General features: G+C 35.6%; 2 protein-coding genes across 4 annotated transcripts in view; one reads left to right on the top strand and one right to left on the bottom strand.

The window, feature by feature from the left end:
* The window catches only part of LOC106884312 (probable ATP-dependent RNA helicase DDX10), a 127,153-nt gene extending 121,101 nt beyond the window's left edge, over positions 1-6,052 (top strand). The window contains exons 16-19 of the mRNA XM_052978609.1: positions 49-207; positions 2,695-2,739; positions 4,804-4,946; positions 5,590-6,052. Coding sequence (XP_052834569.1) covers positions 49-207; positions 2,695-2,739; positions 4,804-4,946; positions 5,590-5,737 — 495 coding nt within the window. The 3' untranslated portion in view covers positions 5,738-6,052. The remainder of the gene's footprint in view (positions 1-48; positions 208-2,694; positions 2,740-4,803; positions 4,947-5,589) is intronic.
* Positions 6,053-9,959: 3,907 nt separating this feature from the next.
* The window catches only part of LOC106884311 (DNA-directed RNA polymerase III subunit RPC3), a 37,434-nt gene continuing 34,844 nt past the window's right edge, over positions 9,960-12,549 (bottom strand). For all 3 annotated transcript variants that reach the window (XM_014935633.2, XM_014935632.2, XM_014935634.2), the window contains exons 14-15: positions 11,925-12,074; positions 9,960-10,175 (exon numbers count right to left, since the gene is read on the bottom strand). In XM_014935633.2, coding sequence (XP_014791119.1) covers positions 10,085-10,175; positions 11,925-12,074 — 241 coding nt within the window. In that variant the 3' untranslated portion in view covers positions 9,960-10,084. The remainder of the gene's footprint in view (positions 10,176-11,924; positions 12,075-12,549) is intronic.

Raw genomic sequence — 12,549 nt, 5'->3', positions numbered from 1 at the left:
ATATATATAGGAAAGCTCCATTTGTTTGTTCTGTTCATATAATTTCAGGTTGTTAAAGATATGTATAAACATGCCCAAACTTCAAATAGAGAAATCGGTCAGTTAGATGTTTGTGGAATAAGTATTGAAGAAGCCAAAATGTACATGGAGGCTGAAGATAAAGTTGATAAGAAAATTTTCCATGACAAAGTAAATGCAAGACACAAAGTAAGTAACAGACATCATCATTATTTAACATGTTCTCTATGCTGTCATGGGTTGAACAATATTTTCTAAATATTCTTCCAATTTGCAAGTTGTTTTTATATCCAGTCTTGTTGATTAGTATTTTTTCTCCTTTTTACAAGTTAGTTATGGGTGGGTAGAGCAGTGACCATAACCTTTAAACTCTTCCTCAAGTTGAAAAATTGATGTATTGATGTTGCTGATGTCCAGCCTGAATATCTGCAAATCAATGTTGGCAAGAAAAATATGCATTAGGAAAGGAATAAGTTTGTGTTTCTGGTTTAAATACTTGCAACAAATTATTCTCTGCTAAAGACACTCAAGGACCAAATGGTGTGTTCAGTCAGCTGTATTTTATGAGCAGAATATTTCTGATTTAATCTTTTGCATATGAATTTTTGGAATAAATTGTTTGTTTTTACCAATTATTATTGACTTTAAGGAAAAGGAAGCACATAATAGCCATTTGTAGGTTCTCTTGGATTGGTGACATCAATGTGGTTGATGTTCAGCTAAAATGTCTGCGTTTTGATTAAAAGTGAGAAGGGAGAAAATTCCATTAATTTAAAGTCCTGGAGAGAAAGAATTGAGCAAAATGTTTTGTGGGGTGATGGGGTGATGATGCACAGTATCATAAGAGAAGAGACTGGGGCATTATGTGGGATTTTTTTTTCAGAAGTTGTACACAGTTTACTAGTCTGGAGAAGCAGGAGCCATCATTGTTGTTGTTATTGTTAAGACAAGAGTGGATACAAAGTATCAGAATGTTAGTATTAGTTGTTTTTTGCTCCAGGCTGACCCTGATCCAGCATCCCTATGATCAATAACATTCCAGCTTTGACCATTTCATCTTTTTTTTCAACCACAGTGTATCTAGGACTACATTACCCAATATATGTCCCCTTTTTTTTTTAGGGTTGTAGGGTATGATTTTAGGATGTTTGGCTACTATTTTTAGCAGATTAAATGACCACATATAATTGGGTTCCATGTTAGCTTATATACTAGGAGCTGTAGGGTGTTATCTAAGGAATGTTTATCATTCAGTCAAATGGCCTGTTTTTGAATTAGATGCAGTCTGAAATGTTTGTGTATGTTGCAGATGTACCATTCTAGACTTATGAGTAATACTTTGTGGGTATACTTAACTGTGAAGTTAAATAATAATGATAATATTAATGAACTTATTGTATACAGTGTGCAGGTGAACTGGTGCTGTATCATGACCATGAGCTCTATACTGTTGCCTCTTTAAGTTAAGGTACATAACTCTTTGTACCCCAATCTGACCTGACTGCAGATTGTATTTTTATTCCACAGTTAATCAGTCAATGATAACTATTGCCCTGGTCCTGCAATGGTAGAATTTAGAATACTAGACAAAATGCCTCCTGTAAGAACTGGTATCAATTTGGTTTACTATACTCCTTCCCTAAAGTTTTAATCTTGTACCTCTTGATGGCAAATAGAAGAAATCATCATCATCATCATTATTATTGTTAAGAGAGCAAGCTGGCAGAATCATTAGTGAGTTAGACAAAATGCTTAGCAGTATTTATAAATTCAAATTCCATCAAGGTTAGCTTTGCCTCTCATCCTTTCAAGATTCATCATCATTTAGCGTCTAACCCATACCATGCTGGCATGGGTTAGGTGGTTTGACTGGGAGCTGCACCAAGCTCCAGTCTGTTTTGGCCTGGTTTCTACTGTTAGGAAGGACATCTACTGCTAGGTGTCCTTCCTAATACCAACCACTCCATAGTGTAGTTGGTGCCTTTTACATGTCACCAGCACTGGCCACAACTACAATTTTACTTGGCTTGACATGTTTCTCAAGCACAACAAATCACCAAAGGTCTCAGTCACTTGTTATCACCTCCACTAGATTCAACATCCAAAAATCATACTTGACCACCTCATCCCATGTCCTTGGTCTACCTCTTCCACAGGTTACCTCTACAGTCAGAGAACGGCACTTCTTTACGTAGCTATTCTTGTCCATCTGCATCACATAACCAAACCAGTGCAATCTTCTCTCTTGCACACATCTGATGCTTCTTATACTCAATTTTTCTCTCAGGATGCTTACAATCTGTCATATATGCACACTGACATTGATAAAATAAAGTATCAGTGAAGTAATGAAGTCAATGATATTAGCTAAACCCCCTCCTCCAAAATTGCTGGCTTATGTCAAAACCTAAAACCATTATTATTAAATATTTTCTTGTAGTTTGTTAAATCCTAGACATTTATTTTTTCATCAATGCAATAAGAACCACTAACTTCTGTTTGTGTATCAAATATGTTCTCTTAAAAATCCTTTCTCACCTTTTCTAGTTTAGGGCTCAGAATAGTATTTTTTTAAATGCATGACTTTCAGGTTTTATCTCCTTTCACTTCACTTTCTTCATAAATATATATCTTTTAATACCTGTTATAATTTACATTTTACTTTGTGTCTTTTAGGAAATCCGATTAAAAAGAAAAGAAATGCTGCGTCAGAAGAAAATGGTAACTTGTGATTTAACCATTTTGTTTCTTTTTTTTTTTTTTTTTTTAATCTATTTAATTTAGTTTTTAAATTTAATTATCCCCTATATATTTACCTAATTAATGGACTAGCATGATCCGTATCTGCAATTAAGAATTACTCAGATTTTTTGTTATACAAGATGGTTATCAGTTTAAGATATTGGAATGTTGACCATGAGCTTCCAGATCTTATTATTGTCTATATTGTACACTTGAGTAAGATAGGTAACTCTGTTTGCTCTAAATTTGCTAACTAAACAAGAAACAGTCTCACTCTGATTCCCAGTTAAGATTGGTAGAATGAAGGGCATCTAACTATAAAATTAATTGATCAAAATAAACCATACCCCAATGCAATCATGGAAAAATTTAATGTAAAAATTATTATAATTTTTCAAATAATTAACTTTATCTTTAGAGATGGAAATAGGTTTGATATTTACATCTACATTACATTCCTCTGTTTGGTCTCTGGCATGGGTGCCAGTCGAATTTGGCTCGATTTCGATCTCACTTGCCTCAACAGGTCTTCGCAAGCAGGGTTTTGTGTCCAAAGAAGGAAAGGTACGCATAAGTGGGCTGGCTACACCCCTGGTAAAGGCCACGGGTTATGGTCTCACTTATCATGCTGGGTCTTCTCACGCACAGCATATTTCCAAAGGTCTCGGTCACTAGTCATTGCCTCGGTGAAGCCTAATGTTCAAAGGTCGTGCTTCGCCACCTCATCCCCGGTCTTCCTGGGTCTACCTCTTTCGCTAGGCTGTGGCACTTTTTCACACAGCTATCCTCATCCATTCTCACCAAATCACCATACCAGCGCAATTGTCTCTCTTGCACACCACAACTGATGCTTCTTAGGTCCAACTTTTCTCTCAAGGTACTTACACTCTGTCAACTATGCACACTGACATTACGCATCCATCGGAGCATACTGGCTTCATTCCTTGCAAGCTTACGCATGTCTTCAGCAGTCACAGCCCATATTTCACTGCCATGTATCATGGCTGTTCATACACATGCATCATACAGTCTGCCTTTTACTCTGAGCGAGAGGCCCTTTGTCACCAGCAGAGGTAAGAGCTCTCTGGACTTTGCCCGGGCTATTCTTATTCTAGCAGCTACACATTCAGAGCCCCCACCCCTGCTACTAACTTGGTCACCTAGGTAACAGAAGCTATCAACTACTTCTAGTTTTTCTCCCTGGAATATGGCAGAAGTTGTTCTCTGCACATTTTCAGTGTTTATTGCTCCTGAGCATCTGCCACATACAAAAACTATCTTCCTAGTTAGCCTTCCTTTGATATTGCTGCACCTCTTATGTGTCCATATCTTACACTGAGTACATCTTATAGAGTTTCTACCTAGGCCTTTTCTACAAATCGAGCAGGGCCATCTACTTGAAGGGGTCTGTGGTTTGTCTACCTTCCTACTTATTAGGACTTTGGTTTTAGCTAGGTTAACTCTAAGGCCCTTTGATTCTAATCCTTGCTTCCACACCTGAAACTTCTCCTCTAGTTCTGATAGTGACTCAGCAATTAGAGCAAGGTCATCAGCATAGAGGAGCTCCCAGGGGCATCCTGTCTTGAATTCCTCTGTTATTGCCTGGAGGACTATGATAAATAGGAGGGGGCTGAGGACTGAACCTTGGTGGACCCCTACCTCTACCCGGAATTCTTCACTGTACTTGTTGCCAACCCTCACCTTACTGACAGCATCCCTGTACATGGCTCACACAGCTCTCACTAACCATTCATCTATCCCTAGTTTCCTCATTGACCACCAGATAAGGGATCGGGGGACCCTGTCAAAGGCTTTCTCCATGTCAACGAAAGCCAGGTACAGAGGTTTATCTTTGGCTAGGTATAACTGGCATATAAGCATCAGATGTTTGAGGAATTCTTTTTTACTGCATGCACTGATTTCAATGTATTGCCGTTACATGCCTAGAACAAAATGAGACCATAACATATATAAAAAAAATATTAGACCTCTAAATTACTATTCTCTAAATTTAATTTATATTTTTGTCTTGAATCTTATTAGAAGAATCAACGTACAGTTGTTCTGCGGACTGGCAGTGATGAAGAATCTCACGATTATTCTGATTCTGGTGAACCTGAAAATGACACTGATGGAAATTATTCTGAAGATGAAGTTTCTAATGAATCTGATGACAACAGTATTTGGTATGTAGCACTGCCACTAATTCCCAATCTTAAACCTGCTATGCGGGTCACTATTAAGTTAGTTTATGCTATCATTAAAGAATTATCTCCTGAAACCTATTTATTTAATTGTTTCAACAACTTTTATAGATTTTTATTATCTAATTAATCTGAATTTTTTTTTTTTCAATATGATGATTAATTTGCATAATATCCATGCATCATTTAAGAGTTCAGAATTTATCATAATCCTTGATTCTTAAAGAATCTCCATTACTCTACTGCACTCTTGCTTTAGCCCTAGAAATGCTATTTTAACTTTACTTAGTCTTACAATACATAAGACATGATTAGAAATCAAGTGGGTCTTTAGTTCTCTCTTATACCTTTACAGTTCAGACTCCAACTTGAATGAAACATTGTACATAGTGAAAAGGAAGTACATTTGATTATTTGCTTTATAATTCCTTCTTTTGCCTGTGCAATAGAAGAAACATTGCATTTTTATTCTGAGAAAATTGAGTAGTCTGGAGGACTAGTGTTTAATTACTCATTAGATATCTTTGAATGATCATGGTTACTCAGGATGTTTATTAAGACATTGATGTTTTCTGTTTTTAGCTTTTTTAAATGTTTTAATACTTTTTTTTTTTTTTTTTTGCAGCTCTAGTCCTTCTCCTCCTCCTTTGAAACGCAAACGAAAAAATATAGCACCTTCAAAAGACAGTGATAACTCTGGTAATTATAACCAAGATGGATTGAATATTGAAGACACAGAGGACCTTGTTCTGAAGCTAATGCATCAAAGTTAGCTGTTATAAGTAAATCAGAATTAAAATATTATCTCTTATTGAATAGTTCAGACTTAATTCTGGGAAAATAAATATGGATATGAGTAGGGAGCTTAAATTAATACCAGGTATTTAAAAACTCCTATATGCTGTTCCCACTGTGCACTAAATCCTGAAAGATAATCATTGTAAATAAGCCTGAACTGACACACACGCGTACATATATTATGTATAGTGTGTGTGTGTGTATATGACAGAATATTTGATCTGGAATCATGCTAAAATAGACATTGTGTTTTCAGATATTTGGACTATCATTAAAATTGCTATTAATTATTTACTTCTTAATCTTTATTGTAAGAAATCTAAGTATTTCATCTCACCAAAGAAGCAAATCATTAATTTGTTTTTACATTTATTTAATTAGTTGAGAAGCAGGGTCAGTACTTTTACATTGGTTGCCTCCCCATATTTCACTGGTGAGATGGTTACTGTTGGTGTCCAATTTGCACTTCTGTAGGCCAATACTTGGACAGGAATTCTAGGTTACTGTTCCAGAGGCAAGTGATGTGTATAATATGGAAATTGACATCTTTACTTTTTTTTTTTCATGAAACTTTTTGAAAAGATATTCTTTTACTTTCTTTTACTTGTTTCAGTCATTTGATTGTGGCCATGCTGGAGCACCACCTTTAGTCGAGCAGATCGACTCCACGACTTATTCTATCAGTCTTTTTTGCCGAACCGCTAAGTTACGGGGACGTAAACACACCAGCATCGGTTGTCAAGTGATGTTGGGGGACAAACACAGACACACACACACACACATATATATATATATATATATATATATATACATATATACGACGGGCTTCTTTCAGTTTCCGTCTACCAAATCCACTCACAAGGCTTTGGTCAGCCCGAGGCTATAGTAGAAGACACTTGCCCAAGGTACCACGCAGTGGGAATGAACCCTGAACCATGCGGTTGGTAAGCAAGCTACTTACCACACAGCCACTCCTGCGCCTATATAAATTAACTTCTCAATCTCAATTCTTCTTTATGAAGTATTTTTTAAAACTGCTTCTTTTACCTTAATCCTTATATCATTGTTAGTGAATCTTTATGTTGGAATCTTTCATTTCTGAGTTTTGTCTGTCATTGCTGAAACATCTAATACTGATGAAGAAAAGGAATTTGAGTTAAAAACTTCTGTCCAGCACATAAATTTTGGGGTGTGCAAATTCACTTTGCAGTTGAGTGGTTAGTGTTTAGGAGAATACTCTTTCTCCCACAATTCATATATAAATTCACCAAATACCAATGCTAGTTCTCTTTCTTTCATCTTTAAATTAAAAACTGCTGTTACATTCATCTGGATACGTTGGTTTGTTAATGCAGTGGTTATCTGAGGCTGCTTCAGTTTAATAGACTGATAAATATGGAAGGAAAGATTTCAGTAGTTCTTGGACAGGTGAGCTTCTTTGATTGAACAACTCATAAAATAATCCTTTCTACTAAAAGCACATGGCCTGAAAATTAAGAGATGGAGGCTAGTCGATTATATCAACTCAGAAAGGATGAAAGGCAAAGTCAACCTCAGCAGAATTTGAACTCAGAACATAGAGATGAGTGAAATGCTGCTAAGAATTTTGCTCAGCATGCAAATGATTCTGCCAGCTTGCTGCCTTCAACTCATAAAAATAATAGAAACATATCCCCACTCACCCCCAAAAATGCAGGTGTTATCAAGAAATTCTTTATCAGTGTTTCAGTGTTTTTATAACATATGCTGGATAGTTCTAGAGTTTGGCAGATTCCCATTTATCTTGATTTTGCATTGTCTCATCCATGAAGTTACGTTACGCATTCCAAGATTTAAGTTCACCACTTTCCTTATGTTTCCCTTTACCTTCCATTCACGGCATAAATCACCATACAACTTACAAACCTAACACACGATACATGATGGCTTCAATAAGAAAAAAGAACCTTCCATACTATTCTAATGTCAGTAACAAAGTCTTTGTCTTCATCATCATCATTTAACGTCTGTTGTCCATGCTGGCAAGCTGTAAGGCTGCACCAGACTCCATTCTGATTTGGCATGGTTTCTATGGCTGGATGCCCTTCCTAACACCAACGACTCTGAGGGTGTAATGAGTGCTTTTACATGCCACTGGCGTGAGTACCATTTGCATGATATGAATATCTGCCATGACTGTGATTTTACTTGGCTTCATGAGTTTTCTTCTCAAGCATGACATAATGCCAAAGGTCTCAATTATTCATTATTGCCTCCATGAGGCCCAACACTCAAAAAGAGCTTTTCACATGCCACCAGCATTAGCCACTTTGCCTCCGTGAGGCCCAATGCTCGAAAGGTGCTTTTTACGTGCCTCCACTATCCATATATTCAACTGACAGCAGTTTAGACAGAAAGTTAACACCATAAATTTCACTGGTCTGAAAGGGTCTCTGAAGGCCATGAGCCCTGCCCTTTTCTCCAAACCAATAAACCTTTTTGATAGACCCATCTGATAACTAGCCTTCCTGAAACCACCCCTGGTTCTAAGATACCAGGTTTCTCTTTTGAAATGGTCTAAATGAAAATCTACCATCAAAAGTTTATGCTATATTCCAAATAACAGCTTAAAAATGACAAAATTATTTTACTAACTTCATTATTTTCAAAATTAACTGAAACAAAAGAAGCATATTTCAACGGAAATATAGTAACAAAAGGGTTTAAAAAAACAATCCAAAATGCTGCCTAACAAATTACCAATCAGATAGTCAAACCTATGTGATGTATAGAAACAACTCTAACGAAACTTGACTATTCTAAATCAAGTACAAGAAATCATCTTTCATCGAATTTTTTTTAACGTATACCTACATAATTTTTGTACACCTTAAAATTTACATGGCATCACAGTCACATCTTCCCACTATTCTCCAAATAGCTGTACAACTTCAACACTACATCAATCACTGTAGAAGCCTAGGTCTAAAACATCAGCTGCTGTATCCACCTCTTCTTTTTCTCACATGTAATGCCAGAGAAAATACAACCAACAATCATACTGAACAACATAAATATACAGCCAATGAGGCAGTCTCTATGTTGTTAGCTGTCCTACTAGAAATAGCAATCAAATTATGCTCTGCTGTCTTAAATAAAGGACACATTAGATAACGTAGTCCTAGATACACTTAAAATAGATGGAATGGTTACAGATGGAAAGCCTTTGATTATAGAACTGCTTCATTAAGCTTGACTTGATACCAATGAATTACAACATTTATAGCACACAGAAGACAGGTAAGAAAGCAAAACAATTCACAGAAACATACAGAGCACTCAAAGCTATCATGTTTGGCCAACAGAAAGGAAAAACAGTAGTGAACGAATAATACATTATGGTCAGGCTCGTTTAGGCCTCCCTCCCTGTTTCTCCACAATAAACTACATAATATACAAAACAATGCATTACACATCACCACAGATGGCACACAGACTGCCTACACAATGAAATAAAAATGAAAGATTACTTGGACATGTACTGTTTTTGACTGCAACAAACACTGCAATGAGCTGAACAACACCAATAATACATGCAGAGGAACAGCAACTGTCACACTGTGGCCAAGTCTACCTTGCCTGCTTATAGGACAGCCATCACCAGAATTTGAGAGTATGTACAAGGTGGTGCTGAAAAATTCCTGGCTTTGGGTAACAGAAAATACCGGCAGATCAGTTAATTTATTCAACATATTCCCCTCTCAGATTCACACACTTATTGCAGCAGTCCTTAAGTTTTTCTAAACCATATAAAGTTGGGCCTCCAACCAGACCTTTCGCAATACTCTTAAAGCCAGGAATTTTTTAGCACCCCTCATATAAATAATGGGTAATAGAGAAAATGTAACATATCCATATTGTTGCACTGCACCCAAACAATTCATCACTGTATGCTGCAGTGTGCAGTTTGACCCTCAGTGAAAATACAGAAGTGAGTCACACTTAATTTAGTCAGCTACCTGCATGCTTTAGTTGTGGTTTATCAAGGCTGCACAACTGCAACACAAATATTCTAAGTAGTTAAAGACACATGAGTATTCAGTATAGAAATTTGATCATTAATAAAGAAGAGATATAGACTGACCATCACATCATTTTGGTTATGAATGGGCACAGCTTGTCATTCTTAATTTAATTATCCAATAATGAATCCAAATATTCTTGTTATATTTCTATATATAATTTTTTTATTTATTAAAAGTTTGTCATCGTCATCAACATCACACTGCTCCTTTCATAATTTATAAAAAATGCTTTGTACATAAATTTATTAAAAGATACTTTCAGCTCAACTGGCTATTTATTTTGCTGTAATGTAAGTAGTTTTCCAACAGAAACATAGTGGAATCCAACTGAATTTCACACTGATCCAATCTGGCAAAAATAATTAAAAAAATATATCAAGAGATTGAGTACATTAAGATTTTTTAAAAGATAAAAAAAAAACTCTTCTACATCAATTTTACCATTCCTCCACAGTAAGAACTCTTCTAAATAATTATGTACATTGAAGTGTTGGCCTTTCTAATGATTGATGATCTTAGTATAACTAATCATAAGGTGGATGTGGAATTTATTCTTCATTAAATAAACAGAAGTAAACCATGACAATACATGCAGCAGGTTTAAAGTGAAAATTACCTCTCTTCCACTAGTGTGGGGTTATCACTTTATTCTTTTGATATTTACCTACCTGGAATCACCGATAATCCCTTGATATATAACCATCTATTTTTAAAATGCTTTTATTGAAATTAATGACAAATATTTTATATTCTCTCCATATTATTTTCAAAATTTAATCAAAAGCTAGCAATGTATTTTATTACATAAATGACAGGATCAAACAAGTGATGACAGCAGACAACCGTAACTTCCTACCCAATAGTAACAGAACATGAATTGTTAGCCCTAACACCGATATTTGTTGCTTTATTTGTCATTTCATCATTGTCATTTTTAAGTTCAATTTCTCATACTGGTATGGACTTAATGTGTTTCCTCCATCACAGTTTTTCACCATCAGTTGCAATCTATTGTCAACTTTTTTGTGAGGTTCAGCATCCTGAAATCAGACTTCTTCCCATATTCTTCACCAAACTGATATCCTTCATATGTATCACTTTTAGTATTAATAAAGGTCCACAATATTACTGAGATAATGAAATCTAGACCCTACTTTGTGTTATGGTCCAGATACTGGTACATAAAGACATTTACAAGTCAGAGGATGGGATGTGGCTTCAGCAATACCACTTTCACTAACTCAGGAATCTATTCTCCAAGATTTTGTATAGACGAGCTGAATACAGAGCCTCTATGTAGTTGTTCAACCTGCAAGAAATAGCATCTAAGTCTCCTTCGTGTCTCACCATCTTAAAAGAAAGAATGGTCATAGCCAGAATGTCTTGATTAAGGCTGAACAACTAATTAACAGAGTAACATAAAGTTAAGTTACAGATTAAAAGTGCTTAGTGATTGATATAAACTTGTTACCAGTTCAAATATGCTTGAGACATATTTGAACACCTAATGCATACATCCATCAATCTGGATAGAGGCACTTTGAACTGACCATAGTGTTGACACCTATTTGTCTACAGCAAGAATATTTTTCCATGACAAACTGCAGTAAATGGCTGTCTTACAGGTTTGAATATGTCTTTAGCATATTTGATCTGGTAAGTTGCTTTCATCAAGATGGCAACATGGTACAATATTCTAACTAAATCTCAGTTGTTTTAAAAAGAGAAAGATACATTTGATATTGCAGTTCTAGAAGTACATAAAGTTGGCCATTAGAATGCCTTTAATCATACTGCTGATCATGAGCTAGGCAATGTAGTTCCTGGTTATGAAATGACAAAGGTAGTCATGGGTGGAACACTTAAATTATGGGTCTGCTCGAACATGACTGAGCTGAGTCTAAACAACAACAGCAGCCAACTGGTCAATTAAACATTTGTGTCACTGAATTGCTTCTTCTCTACCTATTTCAAGTAAAACTATTCAGTACCTTACATATGGTACTGTGAACCAAAACATTGTCAATTCTTTAACAAAGACTCTGATACCTCACCTATTCAGTTCACTTCAAAGTATTACTATGATGCCATAACTTACTTGTTTATATCCTGTTTTACTTTGGCAAGTTGGTTTCGTTCAGCTGGAGTGATAGTTTGTTCTACTTCCTCTTTCTGAGATTCATCAACACCATTTTGGTCAAGGGATGCAATAATTGCTTCAACTCTTTGCTGTTTATCAAGAAGTCGCCTAAAATACAATAAATCTAGTATAATTTGTGAAAAGATAATTTCAGTTTGCTTAATAATTTAGCTTACAGAGTGTCTGGGCCCACTCTTCAAGAAAAAGATAATTTGATTCAAAACAATAAAGATTTAAAGATTTCTGCATTGTACGATCAGTGTTCTGCTTGATAAGAACTGACACAGGTTAAATTACAAATGCCTCGCTCAATCAATTCATCAACCATTGTGCAGTTGATATATTGCTCAATGGTTTACAAATGCCTTTGTCCTAGAAAAAGATTTACAGAATAATATCATAACACAATATGTCTATAAAACTTTGGGTAAAATCTGACTAGAAATGACAGCTGATCCTAAAATAATGATATGACTTAGTGCTACTTCAAAAACTCATATTTCCAAGAATCTACATTTTCCAACCCTCAATCAAATACCAATCATATATTCCACCTTTATAACAGTTTGAATTACACATTCTT

The sequence above is a fragment of the Octopus bimaculoides genome, chromosome 2 (genome assembly GCF_001194135.2).
Source record: "Octopus bimaculoides isolate UCB-OBI-ISO-001 chromosome 2, ASM119413v2, whole genome shotgun sequence".
NCBI lineage: Eukaryota > Metazoa > Mollusca > Cephalopoda > Octopoda > Octopodidae > Octopus > Octopus bimaculoides.
Note: the sequence above shows the minus strand (reverse complement) of the source record. Positions and strands in the feature narration are given on the sequence as shown.